Genomic DNA, 26,289 nt, shown 5'->3' with positions numbered 1-26,289 from the left:
TTACCTGTGGCTACAGGTTGCATATTCATACATGGCCAACATTCCAATACATTGACCAGTAGTTTCGGCAAAAGTAGTCTCCCGTGAATATACACGAATCGCGAACCCGATAACGTTTATCGATAAACAGTTTTACTATAGATTTGTATAGGAAGATGTATTTCAAACATTAAAAACGTATTTTATCGTTATTTAACAAAATTTTATAACCTCGTGAAGTAATCTTCATTTTTTGCCCTTTATTTAAATAAACTCTCCTAAGTAAGCAAAGTTCAATAAACGCCCCTCTGTGAACAATATTCAATTAACACTAATCTTTGAACACTGTTCAATTTATACTACTCTGTGAGCAGTTACCATTGAACACTACTCTTTGAGCAAAATTCAATCAATACTACTATTTGAGCAATGCACACTGAACACTACTTTGTGAACACTGTTCAATGAATTCTATTCTATGGGCAATTTCAACGAACGCTACACTTTATGCAATAGTAGTAGATCAACTCACAATGTAGCGAACAGTACAGTGAACTTTACAGACAGAGCACCGTTCAATGAACACTAATGATCACTCGAGTTCTACAAACTAAACATTAAATTTTTCATTAGTCACCACCCAGGAAGAGACTTGGAAAGAAAACACAATGTCCCTGCCAATAAACACACGCATCAAAGGAACGTCCGATTCCCTAACATATTTTTTTTGTTTTTGTTGTTCGTAACGAAGTGATTATAAAAAGGGGCGATAATTCGTGTCAAACTACAAATTCCCTTTTGGAATAAGTCATCAGTGAATAGTTTATATGTAAACGTGCTGGAGGATAATCTCACATCCACCAAAGTCAAAGCCACGACACTTCGTAAATAACTTTACATCAATACATATGATTATACATGTATTTGTACGTAGCACACACTAAAATGTTCTGCTACTGACTAGTGTTGAGTCACTCATGTGTCTAGGAACCTCTCCTTATATGAAATATCATTTAATGTTTTGTTGGTTTATCGTCAAACAGACACAGTCATAGGTAATATGACGACTTTGCCGGTTTGATGGTGGAGGTAGACCCCTGGTGCCTCTCTAGCCAGGTACCTGGGTAGAATCACCGACCTTTAGGAAGCCAGCTTCATGGCTTCCTATCATGAAAGAAGTCTATAACCCAAGAAAAGTTTCGAAGACACAGCGGCTGAGGCAGGTCATTAGAAGTCAGATATTATAACCACCCGGCCACGGAGGCCTCGAATTTTCATTTGAAGTCATGTAATATATAACCATAATTTACCAAACATTTTACAAAAATCTGAAAATAACAATATAACGTAATTGTTCCAAGCAGAAAGATCAGAAAATGAGAAATTGGCGGGACGGATTTGTATTCGGTAATGAATATTTTTTTTTAAAAGGGGAAGGTTCGACTCAACAGCGACGAGAGGCAGAGGTTCAAAGTCACCCGCATTTTATCACCAAGCTACGCCACATGGCACCACCAAAGCCGTGCAATTTTAGATATATTTTTCAAACATTTCTGTTTAGAAGTAATGTGTTTTACCTTTTTCACATATAAAAGGTCCGCGTGTATACTTGCAATCACAATGTGAATTCCATAAATAGTCGTATTTATGTAGGTAGTCTACGCAGCCTTTCCTGTCACCAGGCTCTCCAGGCGCCCAGCCATTGAACGTTATTTCGGATCCATCAGTCCAGAGGTGTTTACGACGAACACGGCTGTACTTGGCACCAATCCACGCGTAATGTAATTCCATCGCTGAAAATGCAGAAACGGAAAATATGAGTAACAATATTGTTTATATATCATTATCGTTTGTAAAAGGTCGATCCTTTAAAATTGTCGTTAAGGTTTAGCGGTATATCACAAAACAACAGAAATTTTTAGTAAACAAACAGCATGTTGACAAACAACTTATCTGTCCAATACATGTTTTACTGCTCTGTCCCACAGAATTGGATACTTAAAATATTCTAAAGGAGTTGTGCCCCTTTAAAAAAGTATGCCATTTGTAAAGAAATAAATGTAAACAATTGTCATAAACGATGTTTTACCTACTAGTTATGTTACGTTTAAACACTGGTACCTTGTTGCAAATGCATCAAAACGAAGACATGTAACAGCTTTTTAAAAATGGTGAGTTTTTAAAGGCGCTGAACTGTCAAGAAATGTGGTCCCTCCATGCAGTCCCTTTCCAGAATTCAATAATATATGAGTAAATTGATAATGGTTTTGTAGAATAATATAAATGTTTTATATGCTGTTTAATTTTCATGTAAAACAATGCTTTCTTTCTATGATTTGGCGATGTTCGAACTTTTTTCTCCGAAACATGGACCTAACTCTTAAACTATCGCATCACTTTCAATTTTTAAAGGTATTAAGAATTTGGAGGTTTTATCCATGAAAGGATTGACAGAAAAGAGCATTACAAGTAGGCCTAACCCTTGTTTTTCCTCGAGAAACATCAAATCAGTTTCATACAGTGTTCCGTAAGGACTATTGTTGCTTCGCACCTTCGCCGTGTAGATATCTGCAAGGGCAGTGGCGCTGTAATATGATGCTGAACAAGATGAAAAGACGCGATATCATCTCACATTTTAATTTTGCCCTTATGTCGAGGTGGCGATATTGCGATATTACGCGGAATCACAATGCAAAAACGGATCTTCGCATCGTGCTTGTGAGTTTTCGCATTGATCGCATCGCATCTTCACATCCTTGTATTATCGCACTGCCGCCCTTAACAATTTACAGGGTGAAGGGACGAAACAGCGACAGCCCTAACGGATTTTTCATACACCAAAGCAGATATATTAAATATCCAGTATTTTTCTATTACCTGAAACTCCAGTATTTTTCTATTACCTGAAACCCTGCTTTTTATGTACTTGTGCTCTTCATCGTCGTCAATCTTCACCAAATTTGCTCCAAGATATTCGCAATATTTCTGTGTGTGAAGTTCGAAATATACACGTTAATATAGTTCTATATTAGAGAAGATCGGGCTTGTTAAACAGTTATTCCACGTGAAGATTATGCAGAACGTATACTTTTGACTATAAGTGACGCCTCGGTCGATATTATATAAATATTGCATTCCTGAGAGGGTGATATGAAAAATGTTCACCGCGAGATATATGAATATCGACAGCCGAGGTCTATATTCGTATTTCGAGGGGTGAACATTTTTTCATGTTACCCTCTCAGGAATGCAATATTTATTTTATTATACCGAAAATACATACTTGAAGGTCAAACCATTTACTGGAAACTCAACATAATGATTTATTAAACACCAGTTACTAACCCAATAATGAAGACAGAATTAAGGAGTGTTTACTTGTTAGCACTCGGAAATTGTGGCGACCTTGCTGTGTATTAAAACTTTTTTGATAGATTTACATATCGCTGACCTCTATATTTATGCGCATATTTCAACATTCGAAAAATGGCGATAACTTTCTTATATCTAAACGAAATATGTAAGTGTGAGCACTCATATTCTGAGTTTGATCATTTCCAATCTGATGGTGATAGTTTCGATTCAATGTTTGATAAAAAGTTGTTTTCGAAATGTTTGGCACGTAGAACAAATCATTTAAAAAAAAGAAAATTCGAACGGGTTCACTCATGCATGAAAAGGTAATTTAATCCTAAAGTATATATAAGCGCCTCGTCTGAAAATTTATCGTCTCAGTCTTTTAATCAATGAAAAAGTATCAATCTCTCAACGGGAGATATGAAAAAATACATGCGCAGAAAAACGAAATAGCGCTGTTGCGCATGTGATATGAAATTATGGATATCACATGCGCAGAAATTGAAAATAACGATTTTGCGCATGAGATATAAAATCACTGGAGAATATGATATATTGTTCAAGTTAAACCAATGGGAAATTTACATTGGACATTTATGACAGGTATAATAATCATATATCTCGAAGGTTGAACATTTTTCATATCACCCTCTCGAAATGAAATATTTATTTTATTATGCCGAAAACACAAAAAAGGTCAAAACATTAACTGGAAAATCAACATAATGAATTAAATGATTTATTGAATATATAATTATTAAAATAAAGATAGTAGAAGTCTTTACTAGAGAGCACTCCGATATTGTGTGTCGACCTTTTTTCAAGCAATATGATTGGTTTAGCCGAAACGTTCAAATATCGATACGCGCCTTCATGTGTTGCGCCAAATGCCGAAAACGACAGCAGTAGACGAAACATAATTGTAAACACTCATTTTCTTATTTAGATCCTTTCCTATCCGACTATTATAGTTATGATTCAAAATTTGATAAAAAGTTGTTTTCAACATTTTTGGCCCAGAGAGCAAATTATTAAAAAGGAAATATCGACAGGGTTCACATACATGCATGAACATTATAAAAATATAATTAAATCCTAAAATATATAATCGTCTTGTCGAAATTGAGCGTTGCAGTCTTTTAATCATGCAAAAAGTATCGTATCACCCAACGGGAGACATGAAAAATAATATCACATGCGCAGAAAACCAAAATAGCGCTGTTGAGATATTTTCTGTTTTAATATCACATACGCAGAAAAAGAAAATACCGACATATTACAGTATATAAATCCCGCACGATAACACATACGATAACATGTTTGATAATTATGATTTTTCTTCATTAAGGTACTTCCGCAAATTGAAATTAGAAATTTATGTGAAAAATCAGAATCCTCGAAACAGCTTTTGAAATGCAAAGGCATAAAATATATATGACAAAAGTTGAAAAGATATATCTGTAGGTAAACTTGCGAGCATGAAAGCTACGCTGAACCCTATCTCCACAGTGCTTTGGAAGAAAATGAGTGAACATTTTTGGTGCAAAATTTTGGTATCGTATGCAACCTAAATTGCTATAAAATATTTATTTTCAAATCAAAGAAATGCCAAAATAGTGCACACGAGCGTTACTTTTTCAAGAAAATGTCGTTAAACATTCTAATGCACAAACACGTGCACAGTTTTTCTATAATATTTCGCCGCCATGTTTATTTCAAGGAATATAATATATGATTGTTCTTTTACCTCAGATTTCCTTACTGAAATATGTATGTCTCCTTATTCATGGTTAGAGATATCCATTTAGTATAGTTTTTCACTGTCCGATCTCCTTAATCTGTTACCGATCCTTCACATTTAAAGAATAAACGCAATGTGTAATGATAGTTTTTCGCTTTACACACCTCTCTTGGACAAGAAAGCCATTTCACTTAAAATTTGTATGCATCCGCTTGCAAAATATTAATGAAAGATAGGAACTTTTTCTAAAATAAAGTTGAATTTCAATCATTTTCAAAAACTGGAAATATTGCGCATTGTGTTGAATTTATAAATAAAACAAAACTCCCCCAAATAAACCATTTTACAACTTTTCCGGGAACTATAAGTTTCAGCCGAACAACGCATTTCAAGATGACACAAAACTGATTTCTCTTCGTAAACAATGTCAAAGTTCATCTGAGGAACATTGCTGAAAAAGTAAAAGTGCTTACTTGTTTCAGTTTTACGTCCAGTAGAAAACAATCAACTTTCAAGTTTAAATGTATATATGTTCTATAATTAATCCAATATAAAAAACCGTCCGATCTTTTCCTTGAGAAATAAAACGAAGCAAATTTAACTATTTGTTTACATTTCAAACATGTGAAATTAAAGGCATGTACTATCACGAGACTCCCGTGCATTTTGAACCTCGTGGTGAATAAACTGAATTTATTTTAAAGTATGGTGTCTCAGATGAGCCAGTTATTTGTTAATTTCAGAGAACATACATTAAAGAAGTGTTTATGAGTTTATGCATATGTACGAATATTTACTAGTCTACTTTATATTAACGACTATAGAAAACAAGTGTGCACTCGGCAAATAGCAAGTCTATTATTTTCAGGTGTATACTGAACACTGATCCCAATGTTCGTAATTTTCAGATAAAGAACTCGTTATCCTTGGTTTCGTCGACAGTCTTAGTACTGGACCGCTGCTTCCGCTGTCAACACCGCAGTAATCACTAATGTAAAGTCAGTGTCCATTTCTATGCCGGAATTTCAATACACATTTATTATCAGTTTAAATCTATGAAAGTGTGAAAAAATATCATTGTTTAACGAAGAACCAAGATACAGAAAAGTTACTTTTGAGATATTGCTGATTTTAATTATCAGGTTTTCGCGTGAGAAGTTCAACTGATTGCATTTTGTAAAATGTTTCGTAGTTATCTACAATTGTATACACATTGTATTACCTCCTAACATATTTGACTGTACAATTTTTATGCGATTTATTCTCACTGTGTTTTTAAAAACATGCTGCATAAATTTCTCATATTGTATAAAAAGTCGATAGATCAAAATTGGTTAGTTTACGACGCATGAAACATCTAATAAGGAATCACTATACACATCGAACTTGTCCCGGACCAGTATGCGGAAATACTGTGGCCAAATGTTTCAAGATTGTCTAAAAATATTTGCATATATCGTGATAAAGCAAATATTTCGATTGTTTTTATAATTTATAAATATACAATCACGTATGTGTGAGAAAGTTACGTTAAGTTATTTCGATAGTTACCGCAGGAAGTGTCGAAAATTCCATTTCCACCAAATTTTCCGTGAGATAAGCAGCGCGTAAGTACATAAATTCCGCTATAATAAATTTAACCTTTCTTATACTTGCACAATCCTTGAAAAGAATTTTGGATCGTTGCCAAATCTTGTTCACATTAAGTCTGAGATTTCTCTTACAATTTTTGGCAGTTTGGTACACCATACGTAGAAAAATTATTGTCCGCACATTGCACTACTTTTATGTATGCTGAAAATAGCAATATGTACAGATTTTTTTCGTTTTAATACATGAGGTGGTCAGATTTGAAAACAGATTTTGTACTAAGTTTTAACTTAAAGTTAAGTTCTATTCAGTAAGACAATTCTCCTATGCACTAATTGAAACTTTGAACTAACTTTTGCCATTCATGAATTTTTAACAAAATATTTTGAAAGGATTTATAAATCTAACCGAAAATTTGGAAAAATACAGGTAAAATTCTTCTTTGTTTATTTCCAAATTTTAGTTTTACTTTTCATACAGCTACTTTTAGTTCAGGTCTTGCAAACTGAGCTGTTTTTGTACTCTGGAACAGCTGCATTTGAAAGCTTTTGTTCACTATATTTTCACACCTCAAATGAAGGTCACCCTAAATTCAAGATGGCGGAAGTACCTTAAAACGTTTCAATATAGAAAATATTTTTGTATTACATTACAGTATGCATTTAGCTTCTATCATTGACAACCTTTTGAGTTCAGCGATGCATGCAAACCATAACAATGAAACGATAATATAAACATGCAATCGTCTAAATTATCGTGCGGGAGTAGTACTTAAACGCATCTTTTTTGTTTTGATAACTTTTATTCTACAAAGTGTACAGTTGTTAAATTTGGCACGTAAGAATCTCAGTCACACAACAATATATCAGTCAAACTATGGCTAGGTCGAATACAATTTCGCACGAGTTCCACGTGCAACATGTATACATAGGCACAGGTGGTAAAACTTGTTTTCTTTACATTCATCTGCACATGTACAAATGCGATAATATCACTTTAGGTTTCGAAATATTCAAGCAGCAAATATGCCACGACTTTCGGAATGTCAGCGTATTGGCGCCTTGATGATGCTGGGTACAGGTGATTCCGTCATAGCAGTTTCAAGGGCAATTAATTGCCATAGAAACACAATAATACTGTTGAGTGATATATTTGGGATGCTCTTGGTCGTAGGGTGAGGTCAATGCATGGCATGAACAATTTGCACGACCTTCAAAACGCCTTGCAGTTGGAATGGAACCGTCTTCCAGCAAACGTAATACAGCGTCACGTTGATTCCATGAGACGGCGTGTTGTGCAAGTTGTTAAACAGAATGGCGGGCACACACGATATTAATGCAAAATTTTCATCACTTTTGATCGAACTACAGTAAATGAACACAAGAAAACGTTCTCTTGTCTATTTGTGTATTTTTGATTTTGGCCCCTACTAAACGTTGACGCGTAATACACTTAAACGAAATCGAACACGATAACTAAATCACGTAAGTATATTACTGTCAACATTTTTAATTCGTCATTGTTGAGAACGTACCTCATCGTTCGACGTTGTAATGTATTTATTACCTACCTATACGTTTTCCGTTTTAAATAATGTGAGCCGTGCCATGGGAAAACCAACATAGTGGGTTTGCGACCAGCATGGATCCAGACCAGCCTGCGCATCCGCGCAGTCTGGTCAGGATCCATGCTGTTCGCTAACGGTTTCTCTAATTGCAATAGGCTTTGAAAGCGAACAGCATGGACCCTGACCAGACTGCGCGGATGCGCAGGCTGGTCTGGATCCATGCTGGTCGCAAAGCCACTATGTTGGTTTTGTCATGGCGCGGCTCATGTTATTTCAAAAACTTAATTTAAAGTCTTGTATCAGCCTTTATCGTTTATTGTTTTCCGATTCCGTAACGGTAGGGCAAAAAGGAGTCAGTCAAAATGATACAAACGTCACGCTCGTTTCTATAGTACGACGCACGAGATCTTAGTCCGCGACGCGCGAAAGATACGATTTTTAAGCGACGGTAAAATATTCGACGGTATGACATGCGATACGTTAGCCCTACCAGGGTTCAGTAATTTAATCTGTATATATGAAACAAAGAAGGAAATAAATTAGTATCAAGTAACCTTTACTTACCTTAGCATCCTCCCATCCATAATATTTCATTGAGAATAGATAACATTTTCCATTGTTCAATTCCCAGCCTTCTACGCAACCTAAAAACAGTAAGAAATTAAAGCCCGCTGATTCTACTTCACAGTTTTCATAAAGAAAATGAAGACATTTAATTATTCAGACAAAATCTAAAAATATCTTTTTATCTAAGCTTATCTGTGAGAAAAGCATCATGAGTTGTTTTGATTGGAACACCTGTCTGCCTGACCTTCTCAAAGGCTGTTACCATAGAGGTTTATGTGTAACCAGGAATAAATGAATAATTTTGATACTAATTTTAAGAAAGAAGTGTTAATGGCCTATGAACTCAATTTGTATCCCAAGTACTTAAGTACAGTTCTGATTGTTCAAGAAAAGTGGAGGCTAAACACAAACGTTAACCAAAATTACATATATATCCGATTAAAAATGACCAGGAGTCTCTGAAAATGAACAATTCAAAGTAATGGATCTGTGTGTACTCACTCTCCAAAAGACATAAGCAATATTTCTTTGTTTTAGAAATATTTTTTTCTTTAAGAAATATCAGACAGGTCCAAAAGATGTCAGTTTAAACAATGAATCGCTTCACTTTAATTTGAAAGTCTCAATTTCAGTAATGTATAGATTATCGTAAAATTTAAAGTGTTCAAAATGTATTTTAAAGTATATTTTGTGATTACTTTTAAGCAGAATTATATACATGATCTTATCAAAGCATTTGTCTGAAAGAGTGTCAATTTTAATGTCCTTGACATAAATGTATACAAATTGTACTGGCAGAAGAATAAATTCATTACATAATTTCACACCAGTCATCAGGTCGGAGACTTCCCCTGGATTGAGAGACGGTCTCTAGATCTAAACACTGTCTCTCGTTTGAAAGACAAAATGTCTTTCAATCGAAAGACTGTATTTAGCTTAAGTGTTGAAAAAACATGAAATCATTATTAAAACAATCATTTCATTACAGTCGCATTATTTATTTTTATCTAATGTGTGATTTTAATACTATTGAAACTGGTAGACAACTGATGAAAAACGTTTACCTTCAACGGTTTTATTTCCAATCCAGAACAATATCATCAGTAAAAGAACTTCGTACATATTGATGTTGAAGTGATGTGCCATATTTTGTGGTCTTAGAAAAAGAAACGTCTTGCACAAGCTGAAAATAATGTAAAGTATCTAAAAACGTTTTTATTTAGAAATGTTCGTATTCATTTCTACATATTTCAGCATTTTGCAATTATGTACCGCCGGTCATACACCTGTAGTACATGTATACCGACGACAAAAACTAGATTCAGTAAACCAGAGTAGTACTGGTGAAACCGGACGGAACAGCTGTGGACGGACGGACGGACGGACGGACGAAACTACATCCTTCTTTGCTTATCAGAAACTATTTATTTATTGAACAGACTGGTAACATTGCTCGATCGGGCTTAGGATATAAAAAGTGATATTTCTTGAAAAATAATGAAGATATTTCTTTCAAACTTGGTCTATTTATTAAGCATAACATATGATGCTTATCAAGATAGAAGCAACTTTGTTGCCTTCAGTTTTGTTAGAATTACTTCCCTTTTTCAGATTTTTATGATGCATAATTTTTGAAGTCCAAAAAAGTTATGTTTTAATGCAATGTTTAAAACAGAAAAGATTCAGTGGCTTTCTGTTGCTCCAAACATGTGCGCCAATACCTTTGTTCTATACATTTAGGGTTAATACTTCGTTTCTAGTGCAGATGTATGAGCAATTTCTTTTAGAACTAACAATTTTCTATAATGTTGTAATGAAAGCAGAGTAAAATGTATACATTCATGTACTAGCGCAATAATTTGGAGCATTAGAAAGCCATTAGAACATATTTTTTTGGACTTCAAAGATTATGCGTCATAAAAATCTGAAAAGGGGAAATAATTCTACCAAAGCTGAAGGCAACCAAGTTATTTTTATTCTGATTTGTATCAGTTGTTATGCTTAATAAATGGACCAAGTTTGAAAGAAATAACTTCATTAATTTTCAAGAAATATTACTTTTTATGTCGTAAGCCCGATCGGGCAATGTTACCAGCCTGTTGAAGGATTCTGACTTGCCATTTTGTACAAACAAATCAAATGATAAATTGATATTCCCCTCGAAATTTCAAAACTTTACACATTATGAACACCAACGCAAAACGTAATGACCATTACTTCAAATAAAATACAAATTATGGCTGAAAAGAAAGTCTCTATTCGAAAAAACTAACTTACCCCTGTCTGTGTTGCCTGCGATACGCTTTTCGGAAAACAAAACGGATTCATAAGTTGGTTTTGAAGTTACATGGCGCATGACTTCCACGTGGAAGTGTTTATTTTCGTGTCGAATACGCATTATACCACAGGGGCTTGTCAGGCCACTACTGTTTCTGTTCTAATCATTTTACATTGAAAATGCTTTCACCAACTGTTGATGAAACTTTTCCGCTGAATAAAGTATCTAAGAAAATCACAACTGTTGTGGTAAAACATAGAGACATGGAAATAATTTAAGAAATGAAATATTTTTTTTTTCGGTATTCATGCGAAATGAACCACAGAACAGGACCGGCAAATCCATGAATCGTGCTATCAATGGAAAATAATACGCAGATTGTAAATATTTCAATTTATGGCGGCTTATAACTCCCAGTTTGACAGCTTACTGTTATTCTCATTATGTCATTTTGTTAAATTTATCCCAGACAAAATGACATTTACAAATGTTGTTGTTTCGCCCTAGTGCAGCTTGCCGATAAACTATGGAATTTCTACGAATAATGTTCGACGTCGTGCCTGGTACTTGACACTGAGCGAGTAATTGGCAAACACCATGCAATAACGTGTTTTATATTTTAGAACGAAATACCGTTCATTCATGACAACTAGTCTTACATTTTTACTCGGTCTGCTCCACTCGTGAACATATCTCTCAGGGGTATCACTCCTTATGGGAACTTTACGTTATATATATGTTAAAACTTAACAAACGCCCATTTAAATTTTGTAGAAAAACAACATAAACAAATATCAGCACATTCTGATAAACAGAAGAAAAACAACATTAGATGAAGGGCGGTTAGTTAAGATTGTTTATATTTGTTTTTGAGAACACATAACGGATATTCTGTAGAATTTTATTTAATAATGCCAAATGAGTTGTTGTTTTTTATATATTTTTGCGATATTTTGAAATTACAATATCATTGTGTGTCATGTTATTGCTGAAAATATTACAAAACCGAATGTGTAAAGTAAAAAGGACGTTTTTGTAGTTGTACATACACTTACTCTAGCATGGTAGATTAGCATGGTACCCGCATCTTCCACTCCTCCTTGAAGAGTAAACATCTTATTTAATGAGTTTTTCTATCATGTATACCATACCGTACGACAGTCCCTGAAAAGAGACATGATTAGCATTGTAGAATATTTTCACAAATCTTGTATTCTGTCAGCTCTCCAATAGTGCAACTTGTTATGCCCTCACAACTTCCCCATGGAACAGTACACCCAGGAAGTATTAACTGTAGTGTTTAAAATGTCTGTCAGTCGGTCTGACACACTTTCCTTTGTACTCGGCTTCTCCTACAGTTTTTATCCAATCTAAATGAAACTGGAACACATTATCAACATGAAATGGACATGTGCATATTATATGGATTATTTCTATGCCCCTTGTGTCGAAGAACTGGGAGACATACGGTGTTTGAACTGTTCGTCCGTCTGTCTTTCTGTCAGTCTCACTTTCTTGTGTACTCTACTCCTTCTACAGTTCCCATCCAATTCAAATGAAACTTACTATACATCATCAACTTATGGTGAGTTACATCTATTGCTTGGAACTCAATTTCTCCTACAGTTCCGGTTAGGACTGCGGCAAAATTCTGAAGGTACTCTAAAACAAATTTGTACCACAAATACCCGGTACATTTGGTTTGGATGCTTAATTATGATGATAGTTAACTATTAATTGATATTTAACATGTTAGGTTGTTAGCTGCAAGGGCATTTTTCAGAAAATATTGGGGGGGGGGGGGGGGGGGGGGGGTATCAGAGTTTTGTTCTTTTTTTACAATGTGCCAATATATGATAGTTGCATTGTCAATAAAATGTTGTGTATAATACTTATTCCTGAAAATCTAAATTGTGTGTATGAAGCTTAAATAATTGATATTTAGCTTGCAAATCAAAGTTGTAAGTCAACACACACCACTGTAGAAAAATGCATACAAGTAGTTTTATTGCCTTTGAATAACGTATTGTCTTCGCGTTAGTAAAATGAAATATCTTTTCAGAATAAAACTATATTATACTTAGGAACACCTCACAAACATTACAATGATATAAACATTATATACCAGATACTTTCATTCAGAGTTAAGATGCTGAGGACATACAGTTGTTATTTACGTTACCTTGGTTAAGTGATAATATTTTGAAAATATTATGTGCCGTGCCATGAGAAAACCAACATAGTGGGTGTGCGACCAGCATGGATCCAGACCAGCCTGCGCATCCGCGCAGTCTGGTCAGGATCCATGCTGTTCGCTAACAGTTTCTTCAATTCCAATAGGCTTTAAAAGCGAACAGCATGGATCCTGACCAGACTGCGCGGATGCGCAGGCTGGTCTGGATCCTTGCTGGTCGCATACCCACTATGTTGGTTTTCTCATGGCGCGGCTCATATTATCTGTTCAATGTACATGCATCGGCATTATTGAAAGACGGCTACTAAAATATCTAATATAATTTATATGAAAGAAGTCACTGCCTCAATCGGGAATCGATCCGACTTCAACTCATCCCATAAGATTTGAAAAGAACTGCCTAATGTCAGCACGGAAGGACACATTGCCAGTTTTCATTCGACAGTAAATATCTCATTTGGTATATCTCATGTTATCGTAGAGGGATTGATTTTGTATCATTTTAAAGGTAGATTTTGGAATAAAAACAACACTGCCCATATTTTGTACTGATATGCAAGACGTTGCGGTTCGGACAAGTTATGTGGACGCTTATTAGGCACAAGGAAAAGCGTATTCTTCCAAAAAAACAAACAAACTGAAGTCAGACGCTCTGTGCACGTTCCGGAAGGACACATTTTTTTAATTTGATAGTATATATCTCATTCGGTATATCGCATGTTACCGTAGAGGCATCGATCCCGATTTTCGTCGCTTCTATTCCCTACTATCAAGGCAAAACAAAAACCGATAAGGAGTAACGTAAACTATTGATTTTGAAATGTGTAGTTCCCTTTCATATTTTCAACTTCTTTAAAATAAGTGAGTTGAACTATTCTGAATATATGTCTAAAATTAATATTACTTCTGGGGATGAAGGAGTACTGTCTATTTAAATAAATTACAGCAATTTAAGTAATAGAGAATATTTGTTTGTTTTAGTGTAAGATCGAAATATATTTTACCAAGTGAACACTATTATTAGTTACACTGCTTGTTGGTGACAGGATACGGGATATACGCTGTCGCTCTCGCCTGATATGGATTTTCGAGACAGCGTATATCCCGTATCCTGTCACCAACAAGCTGTGTAACGATTTTATCTTGCCGACTATCCTTTACTTACATGCTATAATCTAATATTTTGTAAATTAACAAAGCGGCAGCCATTTTTTTAAATCAAAATTCATATCTGAAATGTACCAGCAGGATATGGAATATATCCTGTCTCCACGTGACGTCTATTGACCAATAGAAATGCAAGAAACTTGTAGGAGGCAAGATAAAATGCAATATTTTCACGAGTACCGCAAACACTTAGCTCAAAGGTCAAGACACTTGAAGGTAAAATATCAACACTAATCTTTTCCTGTCAAGTTTGTAAATATCTTAAAGCGACTAACTCTCGCATTGTGATTTGTGATTCTTTAAGACAATTTATCAACGACAGGCAAAATGCCATTACAATTTCATATATTTACATACAAATTAATGGTTGATCAGTTTCTAGTTTCCAGAACATTCAAGTTTTCGCAGTTTTTCTCCTGCACTTTTTTAAACCGTTGCAACGATTTACTTTTGTAAACAACGAAAAACGACAGTATTTTAGATACTATAATCACGTTGGCAGCACACCAAAACTGCGCATGCGCATATTTTGCTTCCATCACTGATAATCAGTAGAGCGCACAGATACATAGCTGGCAACAGTAACAAAATGGCTGCCCTAGCGCACTGTAAGGATTCTAGGTAAAGAAATTAGGTATTTAACGACGAATTTTCTAATATACGATCTTGCATGCGATGAAAATCATCGTTAGGGTATTTTCAACAGCTTATAGACAAACTGTCAGGGAATGTGGCACGACTTATTATACATGGATTTAAAGATAATTTTGATGTCTTTAAATGTATGCGATTCCATGTGAATATTTTTAGGATGGATAAGGTACGATAAATAATTCTGTAAGTATGGTATCAAGGCAGAAATGCCGTTAGCGACCATGATAAACAATACACAAATCCGATGACATGGAATATGGCACCGCCTACTGTACGTCATGTTAAAGGAATTTATATTGTCACGTACACTGTGTAATTACGTCAATTTCCCGCTAAGAACGTGTGTAATTGTATATGCAATTGTAGATCTTTATGCATCAAGACTACTCTGAGGTAAATAAGAAAATACGACGCCCAAATTATGGCTTTGAGGAGTTGGAAGTCCTTGTAGAAGAGGTAGGGGCTCATAAATTGACTTTATTTTGTTATAATTTCTGGTCCTTCGGGGTCATTGATTTTAACTCGTGTAGATTTGAAGAATGAATACTGCTTAAGCTGGTGCTAGGGTGCGTGGGCAGTGTTGCATTTTCCATTACTGCTCATGAACAGACTCAGTCAAACCGAGTCTGCAATTTCACTGTTTGCCTAGTTCACGGTGCTTCCGAGGGATCTACTTTTCAGATTTTATTTACATGTACTTCACAACAGCGGGTGTTAAGTGCTGTGTTGCGGCCGTAAAAAGTCGCCCCGACTTTATCTCAGTGCTATTATATTTTCTGGTCCTTCGGGATCATTGATTTCAACTCATTTAAATTTGAAGATTGAATACTGCTTAAGCCGGTGTAATGAAGTATTTCGACCCCCATAGAATAACGACCCCCCCGGTCATTATTCTATAGAAAATGTGACTCCTTTCCTGTAAAATATTTTTGATATTATAAAAAACTGACTCCCTTTGAAAACTCTATAGAATAACGACCCCCGGTCATTATTCTATAGAAAAACTGACCCCTTCAAGTAACTTCACCGTGACTCCCTAAAGATGACTCCCTTCGAATCTCATAGAATAACGACCCCGGTTATTATTCTATAGAAAAAGTGACTCCTTCCATGTAAAATACTCACTGCCGAAATTACTACATTCGAACTCTCATACAATATCGATTCCCGGACATTATTCTATTTAAAAAAGTTACTCTTTCCGTGTAAAACACCGGCCCCTAAAAAGACTTTCGACGATAATATCTATTAAAAAGTGATCCCCACCAAACCTAACGGACAATTTTACTAGATCTACAACTCTAATACCCTCCATTGCCAATAGTTAACATTTTGATTGTACTACTACTACTGGTGCCGCTACTTCTATTGCTATTACTACATGTACTTCTTCTTCTACTACTACTACTACTACTACTACTTCTACTACTACTACTACAACTGCTACTACTGATACTACTATACCTGCTTCCACTAATACGTCTTGTACATCTACCTTTTCTTCTCCTGCTGCTGTTGTTGCTGTCACTTATTCCTCTGCTGCTGCTGCTGCTGCTGCAACTGCCACTACCACTGCCACTACTACTACTACTACTACTACTACTACTTTCTATTGTTGCCGCTACCGTACTTTACTGCGACTGCTAAGTATTGCAACTTCTATTAATACTAAGTTCTATGCTAGCAGTTTCTTGTGCAGTTTTCTTCTGAAGAATTACTTCATACCGAAGTTTGCAGGGATTATTGACACTGGTTTGTTTTGTGAACGTATTGTGAATTGTTATTTTCCTGAAAAAAATGTATACACCAAGATACAGCGTCTAGAAAAAGAATCCCTTTTCCCGTTGCGGAATGCTCTGATTTCTGTGTCAAGTGATTATATCTGGGGCTAATGGTCAAACGGAAGGACGGACAGACAAGGGCAAATCTATATGCCCCCTCCCCCGAGTGGAGGCATAAAATGCAGCAATTAGGCCTTAGATACATGAGTTATCACTAAATTTGACCAAATGACCGGGGGTCGTTTTTTTATGGGAGTCAATATTCTTCGTGAGGTTCAGTTTACTTCACGTGGGGGAGTCATAGTACTATGATCTGAAGGTCATAATACTATGACCGGGGGTCACTTTTTCTATAGAATAATGACCGGGGGGTCATTATTCTAAGGGGGTCGAAATACTTCATTACACCGGTGCTAGGGTACGTGGGCAGTGTTGCATTTTCCATTACTGCTCATGAACAGACTCAATCAAACCGAGTCTGCAATTTTCACTGTTTGCCTTGTTCTCGGTGCTTCCGAGGGATCTACTTTTCAGATTCTATTTAATTGGCAAGTTTTGAGATTCAGTTAGTAGCGATAAGAAATCTAGGTGTTGGAAAGAAGTAACAGCTAAGGTTAATGCAGTATCTATGTGTGAAAGAACTCCTGAAGAAATACGTAAAAAGTGGATGGACTGGTCATCGTATGTCAAGGTTAAGGCAGCCAAAATAAAAGTTTCTCAAACAAAGACTAGGAGTGGACGTGCTCAGATTACAGGACTTACCCCTAGGTGTAACTGCCGTAGAGGGCATACCCGGAGGCATAGAAGCAACTAGGGCCGTTAAGCTCCAGGGGGCTACCGACACCCCAGCTACCGAGTCAGCAGGTTTTAATACTCCTGGGAGTGAATTTGAAGGTCAGCAAATAAATCAGTGTAATGAAAATCCTTTCAATTGGAAGAAACAGAGGTCCAAACACAACAGTCGTGTTCACTGATTTGCCTCTGACAAGACCCCCCCCCCCCCACCCCCGAAGTAGCGCAAGATTCCCACGGATCAGTCAACTGATGATTATCAAAGCGAAATCGTCCGCATTGAAAAGGAAAGACTTCATGTGGAGGAAATGCGGGATATAGCACATTGTCCATTGATATACAAAGGCTCTAGTAGTCTTTTATATTTCGGCAGGAAAAGCTAACATGTGATAAAAATATTACAATTGTGACTTTTCACATTGGATTTATTAAACTCGTTGAATAAATTCTAAATGAAAAGTCACAAATGTAATATCCTCTATGTAACAGAAAATGTGATAGCCATATTAAAAAAAGGCATTTATGAATCTTCAAGAAATTTGCAGATGATACAATAATATTTTTTTCTTCAAGGTTCAATTTACTTTAAATATAACTTTTAAAAAGAGAGATCAAGTTCAGTGAAAATATAGATTAGCACGCACTACGAGGATTTTATTTGCTTATTTGAAAAAGGTATCTTGCAGAAGTTATCATAATAAGTCTATGAATCTAATGAGAAAACAGGCAAACTTACATTTTGACCGGAGAAAGGGCATTTTTAATGAGCTTATATCTTTCTTTTATTAATTACTGGGTTTGTCACTGACCGCCCTCGGAAATATGTGGGGTCAGCATGAAAAATGGCAGTGGGGGCGTTAGCGAGTCTCCCTATATACTTATCATAGTGACCAGAAATGTTTCCGTAGAGGGTCACTAACATACGGTGGCACAGAGGTGACATAGGTGTTTTTATAATGAATACGTGCCCACGTAATAGCCAATACGTGCGCACGTATTAATATAAAAAAAAACAGCTCACATATAAGTTTGTTATCGACACGTAGCCTAGAACGACATGAAAATCTACTGAACCTCTACAGAAATATAGGGGACCACCTTTTATCCAGTGGAAATACTAGCTAGAATCTTGTGGAAGGTAACACAAAGACAATTTCTTCAACTTCAAGATGATTTATAGCGATTCGTTCGTGTAGAAAGAAAATCCTTTTTTTTATTTACTAAGTGAACGCGGAACTTATATTTTAAGTATCCTTTGGTATAAACTTTTACATGATATTTTTTGTTGTTTTTGGTTGTAAATTCTCAGGTAAGAATGTATGGATAGGCTTGGCCTCTCCTGCTCCTAACACTTTGAAATCGCTTCTATGCCATTGAAGAGTTAACTGTTTGATATCCTTTAAAATTAAAAATTCAACAGTTTTTATGGCATTTAAAGAACGACTTTAATACCAATTTGCACTTCTTCTTATGTTATTTCTCCATTATCAAACAAGCTTTATCACGGCTGTGAGTTCATAAAATCACAGGAACCGAAGAAAGAGGTCGATATGCTTTTGCTTTGTTATGATCTGATGATAAAGAATTGAGTAATATTTTCCTTTTTACAACAAATGGTATCCTTGTAGTGACATTAATATGTCATCATCCTTAGTACTTGCTAGACAAACTGATATACATGACGTACACATCAGAAATTCATGTATTTAATGTATGTGCGTGGAAACGGCTCGCAGGTATTGAATCACGCTGCTTCATTCAATTAACTACAGAAAACAGACACGAGAAAAAAGACATTATTACAAGACTTCTTACATTAATCCCCGGTCAATAGTTTATGCTGTTGACGGTTTATTGTTCATTTATAGATTTTGCATTGGTTAAGTGAAAACTTGAATGAAAACATTTATTTCTGACGCCATGTATAAAAAATGCTCGCTGAATGACTTGTCGGTCAATAGTCAAAACTATTGCCCGAGGTAAGAAAAAAGTCCGCAGGACCTCGGGCAATAGTTTAGACAATTGCCAACCCAATCAACAAGTATATACTATTGTTTTGTTCATACCACTGGCACCAGACCAGAAAGAAAATGCCTCTGTACATGTTATACCCTACCTCTAAACCATGGTCATGAACGGGAAAATATACTAACCCATTTCAATCGCGCATTTCAAACCTAAAACACTCAGTTCGGTAAATATGTACTGTGGATATTGAACAAGTGGTAATTTATCTTCCATTGTTTACCGGTCACATTTCTTCAATACTTCTGACCTTAGAGAAACAACGCTAGTTTACAGTTTTTTCAACGTTACACAAAAAAACTTGCTTGAACTTCCCTGGTGAAGTTCCGGTCTAGATTACAAAACTATTCTGATTGGCTGATGTGAAAATGTATGTCAGTCGTCATTTAACTACACGTGTACGCTAAGATGTGTATATTCAGCAAAATGTGCTGAATTAATTAAATAAACAGAGCAGATGTATACCAATGTATGACTTCAAATTCAAAATCATATCTAAGATGCATTCCATTCATCATTTCGAGTTTCATTGTAAAACTGTGAATATTTTGCTTTCTGTTTTTGTTTATTTACTTTTCGCCTAACATGTGCTCACTGCCGTGACCTCTAGACCGGATGTTCATTAGGGAAGGTCACGCAGGTTTTTTTCTGTAACGTCGACGAAAGCATAAAATATGTGGAGTATCTCTGGCATATGGAATATTGAGACAATGTGACTGATGCACGATGGAAGATAAATTATCGCTTGTTCAATATACTGGGTACCCATTCACCGAACTGTGTGTTTTAGGTGAGAAATGTACGACTTAAATGGGTTAGTGCACTTTCCCGTTCATGACCATGGTTCTTATAGAATACCTAGGGGTAGGGTATAACATGTGCATAGGCATTTTCTTTCTGGTCTGGTGCCAGTGGTTCATACCAATGGTTTTTAGTGCAAGTTTTGTTTGAAAGTCAGTGAAAAAGCTAATGTTGACAGTTCATGCTTTTATTGAACTGTCATAATGTAACTTTTTTTATGCTAAATTCACAGATTCAAGGAGGCACAGATTACACGTTTAAGCTTTCAGAAATAAAATTTAATTGCTTGTTTTATTTTTTTCTCTTTCAGAAAAAGTACTTTGATGACCTTCCATATGAAATTATAGGCCTCATATTCTCATACGTTCCACTAGAAGAAGTGATTACAATCATACCAGAAGTTAGCATGAAGTGGGATAGCCTTGTGAACTCACTTTTTTTTTCAAGCGATACAGAGACGACATCATCCCATCATAAGGGTGCCCCATACAGGCTTCCGTAATTACTAGCCAAACAGGCACAGGCACTCGAAACATTGCTTTTGATAATTAAAGGACTGAAAGTCTTATTGGGTTGTACCTAAGCACCGAAAGTCTGATTGGGAATTTAAATATATAGGAAGTAGGGTTTCATTTCTCATCCGATCTTATGCTACTGTTCAGATGATTAGGCAAACATTCAGAATTCTAGCCATCATCGACATGGAATATTTCGATACAATGGTGAATTCCTTCACGAATGAGGACGACTTGATAATTTTTGAAGATTTCACGGGAGTAAGGTTTCGTAAGTTGAAACGCCATCTCTTTTGAAGTCTCCGATATTTGTAATAATGGCGAATAATTGCCAAGGAGGAGGGAGGAAGGAGGAGAGAGGAGGGAGGGAGGAGGGTTGCGGAGGGAGGAGGAGGGAGGAAGAAGGAGGGTTGTGGAGGAGGGAGGAGGTTTGTGGAGGGAGGAAGAAGGAGGGTCGTGGAGGAGGGAAGAGGAGGGAGGAGGGTTGTAGAGGAAGGAGGAGGGAGGAGGGAGGTGGAGGAGGGAGAAAGGAGGTTGGATGCCCTCGTTAGGCGATTATTTAGGTGATCTTACAGACGAAATACAAGGAAATCATATCAAGACCTTTGTTGCTAGTGGACCAAAAAGTTATGCGTATCAATTACAAAATCCTGATGAGGTTGGGAAACAAACTCACTGTAAAATAAAAGGTATCACTCTGAATTCTAAAAATCAAATGTCAATCAATTTTGAAACAATTAAGGACATGATTATTGGTCCATCAAACCAAGTCGTAACGGTTACAGATTCTCCAAAAATATGCCGAGACCGTGACCAAGCTAGACTTTTAACGATGACGCAAACGAAAAGACATAGGATTGTGTTTGATAAGAGAGTGAGAGATGGACGTATATCTTACCCGTATGGATATTGAGATATATATATAGTAAGGTATTTTGAAATGTTATTTGCACAAAAATAAAAAAGATGAACAGAGCAGTATTGATTGCCATCTTTTCATTATTTCCAATACCTAAAATGGAGGTCAATCATACGTCATTGAGTCCCATCCCGAAAATTGACTCCTCCCAATCCAATATGGCGGCTTTACATAATGACCTGAAATGATATTAACACATATTCTCCATATGCACAAATGCAAAAGATTTTTTTATCCTACTGCACAGATATTTAACAGCTTTGAAAAATTAAAAATAAAACATATTTCGTTCACAGCAACAATGGCGATTCTTCTTTTGTACATGATCAGTTGTGAGCTGAACACCACTAAATCCGGCTGTTCTTTATTTCATATGAAATCCACTTACTTTATAACAGGTTTTCGACATTTTCTAGCATATCAGACTCCCAGAGACCTATATTCCCATAAAGAACTATATCGCTTCTTTTGAAAAAAAAAAAAAAAAAAAAAAAAAAAAAAGGAAAGAGGGAGGGGGCGGGTGTTGTTAACTGTGATATAAAAAAACTACAGTTCGTTAAATGCAACCCGCTGAATTTACTCCTTTTCGCTTATTTCAATTTCTCCTTTCAAGACATTAAATTCTTACGCCGCCATCTTTTGCTAGCATACGGTAGGGACATGCCGATTTAGATAGAATGCTAAGTGATACAAAATGAAACGCGGTAGAGTAAAATAAAATACGATGCTACTGAGAAAGGGCACGAGGAAAGGGAGAAAGATTAGCACTATTTATATTTGGACTACTTGTGATTAGACCAGCGGAGGCTTACATTTGATTTGGTAGTGATCTGCCTGTGAAAAGCTCAGACTCACACATTGTGCAAAGCAGCTGACCTCTCACTGGCTTCTTTTTTTTATTTAAAGAAGTCATTTGTTTATACTTCATCATGTTCATGCTGACGGATTGTTGAGACTTGCTTTCAATATTTTGCTCTGTCAGGAATATACTTCAACAGTAAATATTTTCTTTCCCAAATGAATAATCAATAGATGAAAATAATGGGGTTGAGCATAAATCAGTACTGAAGCATAGGGAATTTCTTTTAAAAAGTTGATATCAAGCATTTAGCAGTTTTTCTAAATCTCACGCAAGTTTTCATACGAAGTGTCTATTGAAAAATAAATGTTTTAATTACATTTTCGCGAATAGAATTTTTCTCATAATATAGATTTTTATGCAACTATTCACAGCTGATAGTAAAAGTAATGTCTATTTCATAGTCAAATAAAATGTATAAGTCCTTGTGCTTGTTTTCGAGATATTTGCAAATTAATTTGAAACATCAGCATTTTACAAGTGGATTTGAAAGGCATTATCTGGAATTATTTCACGTGACATTTTTGTTATCATTCTTGTATCTTACGAAAGAAAGCACTGTTGTCGTTATTATAAATGCACGCAAGGGATGACTACACAAGAAAATTTTGCTTTCCTTATGCCAGGTCCGGACTGTTATCATGATGTTACACCATGACTTCCGATTTATCAAACATGCAGAATACACATAAATGTAAAAGAAATTGTTTAACTCGGAAAGGTTTTTGAGAAATTCCATTAATCACAACATGTTCTTCTAACAAATTGTTTTCCACAAGTTTTTATCTTTTGATAAATTGGCCACTGACCAAGTGGCGATGGCGTCTGATAACCATTTTAATCTGGTTGTTTTGGGGTTTTAACTTAGGTTGTCCATATCTATTTGCATGATAAGTTTTATATATGACCATTTTCATATAACAAAATTAACCATAAAGCTTGTTGCATTACGTTTAACATGCAGAAAGTTTGAACGGTCGCAACACGTTCCTATTAAAGGTATGGAACGCAAGTTCAAAATCTTCTCAAGAAACCAAAAACGTGTTTAGTTTACAACGAAAAAAATGACCATCCCTTCCTCCGCAACAAAATTATAGTTTTTATTTAAAACAAAAACAACTGATTTCTATGGAATTACAAAAGATATCAACGTTAAATGTAAGATGTATTATGCTTCTATCTTTTTTCGAGTAAAACGCCAAAACTGTGTAGATTTTCGTGTCTTCCTTGTGCCAGTAAACAAATACTGATGTGGTAGGCTTACTTTCAGTAACGTTTTTGTTTCAGTGAGCCTACGACCACGAAATAAACTGAGGGAAGTTAACATATCTAGGTACCTGATGGGCGAAAACATCGAGTAAACAAGAGCTGCCTGCTGACAGCGCGCTTGACCTTTCTCAGCGCTTGATTCTGAATTAGAGCTTTGCCAGTAAAAACTCTAAAAACTTAAACCAAAAAAATCTAAATTAAAAAGAGGCATAACTCAGAGTTATTGGGATTGTTTCTCCTGGTGTAGACTTTGATAGTAAATAGCTATTCTAAGTTTCCAGCATTGATAGTAACAGAGATATTTTACTTTTTCAAAAACTTTATCCAAAACATTCTAAGTTAAAAAGGGGCAACACTCTGTCAAAATTCAAACAGAGTTATGGGGATTGTTTCTCCTGGTGTAGAATTTGATAGTGAATAACTATTTTAAGTTTCAAGACGATTGGGCGAGTGCACTAGCTCTACTTTTTCTTCGGAAGGTCGAGCTAAAAATGTAGTAAAATGTAACATTCTTTCGATTTGAAAGATAAATACCTTTTTTCCAAGTGTAACGTCGTCCTGTGCGTATGCATCACAACGTCCGACGTCTGGTTATTGTCCTGCCATACCTATAATGAAACCTTTATGGTGATAAGGTACAGCTAACTGCCCTTCGTTAACCAACTAAAGGAAGTGTATCCGAAAGAAAAGAGGTCCCTCATTTCCTGATGGATTTGATTGAAAATAGATATCCTGAGCTGCTGAAAGTAAACAACTAAAGGAAGTGTATCCAAAAGAAAAGAGGTCCATCATTTCCTGATGGATTTGATTGAAAATACATATCTTGAGCTGCTGAAAGTAACCAAATTTTATAGGACTGATGTAAATGAAGAGAAAGGGGTAAAATATTGCTGGAAAATCATAATAAATTCTTTTGCAAATGACTGTCTGCGGATTTGTACAAAATGTAGGCTAGACCGCTTCACTTTGTAAAAATGCAATACACTACTCATTCTGACAGATGTGAGGAGAAAAGTAGCAGGTCAACAGGTCACTTAAAAGGGATTTTTGTGTTTCTCTCAGATAAATTCTAAAGAGAAGGTATTTGCTTCTGTCTTCAGAACATTGTGTCAAAGCCTTGCATTGATATACCGGTATTTGTATGTAACTCTATGGGGAATTAATTGTACTTTTGGGCCTTATAGAAAATGGTTTGAACAAATATGTTTGTTTCGCCACATATTTATAAGAAGTAAGTTGAGAAAAGTTTATTATAACAACTTTCATTTTCATTGAGATTGACATCTAAAAGTATCGTATACATCAAAAAGATGTAAAATCATTTTATTAAATTGATTATCGCCTATGCTTGTGATGTACGGGGATGGGATATGAAGTAAACGGGTATATCTCAAGTTATACAGAATTAACTGCAAAAGTAAGCAGGTCTGGGAAATTTTCACTGCATGTCACATGACGGTAAATAAGTGTGTGAAGTTTCAATGAATTCCCACTAGTGTTACTGGGATACCAGCTTACTATGAACAAATGGCATAACTTTGTAAAGATGCAAATTAGAGTTATGAAACCTGAACATAGCACGTCAGATCATCACCGAGTTTGTGAAGCCAATATTGGTTACTGAAACACAAGTTTACGTACAAAAACGTAACCAAAATTACTAAGTAAAAAAGTGGTAGAACTTTGCCAGAAAGCAAAATAGACGTAAGAACCTGCGAAATGCACGTGGAGCGTGTGACGTTTCAATCAATTCCCTACACCGGCTACTGAGATACCAGCTTACATTAAAAAAAAACTTAAGTCGAGACGCCGGTGAACAGGCGAGTGCTACAGCTTTATCCTTTCTTCGGACGTTCGAGCTAAAAATATTTCTGAAGTCATGTAATAAAACATTTATCTAATGCAAAGCCGGTCATACCTAGGCCCTTTGGGCAATAGTTTTGATTCTACTTACTGCCAAGCCGCTTGATAATAGTTTATACTCGTATTCTGCAAAATCTAAAAGAAGTATACGATCAAACCTTTGCTAAAGACCACCTATGAGCAGAGACCACCCGGCTACAACAACCGCTAGCTTTGATTCCTACCTTAACATTAACAGACTGGTGTATTTAATCGCCGAGTATAGACTACCTGCCAATGTAGACAACTTTCTGTCTCTCCAAAGGGTGGTTTCTTATAAATAGGTTTGAATGTTACTTCTATTAAAAGTCTTTCCTGCCTCTCCTTAAGTT

General features: G+C 35.8%; 1 protein-coding gene across 1 annotated transcript in view; it reads right to left on the bottom strand.

Moving 5' to 3' along the window:
- The window catches only part of LOC128550063 (uncharacterized), a 48,067-nt gene extending 36,865 nt beyond the window's left edge, over nt 1-11,202 (bottom strand). Inside the window, exons 1-5 of the mRNA XM_053528040.1 lie at nt 11,079-11,202; nt 9,866-9,984; nt 8,799-8,878; nt 2,883-2,964; nt 1,557-1,772 (exon numbers count right to left, since the gene is read on the bottom strand). Coding sequence (XP_053384015.1) covers nt 1,557-1,772; nt 2,883-2,964; nt 8,799-8,878; nt 9,866-9,947 — 460 coding nt within the window. The 5' untranslated portion in view covers nt 9,948-9,984; nt 11,079-11,202. The remainder of the gene's footprint in view (nt 1-1,556; nt 1,773-2,882; nt 2,965-8,798; nt 8,879-9,865; nt 9,985-11,078) is intronic.
- Nucleotides 11,203-26,289: the final 15,087 nt, after the last annotated feature.

Source organism: Mercenaria mercenaria, chromosome 17, assembly GCF_021730395.1.
Source record: "Mercenaria mercenaria strain notata chromosome 17, MADL_Memer_1, whole genome shotgun sequence".
Lineage (NCBI taxonomy): Eukaryota > Metazoa > Mollusca > Bivalvia > Venerida > Veneridae > Mercenaria > Mercenaria mercenaria.
The sequence above is the reverse complement of the archived record's forward strand: the minus strand, read 5'-3'. Positions and strand labels throughout refer to the sequence as shown.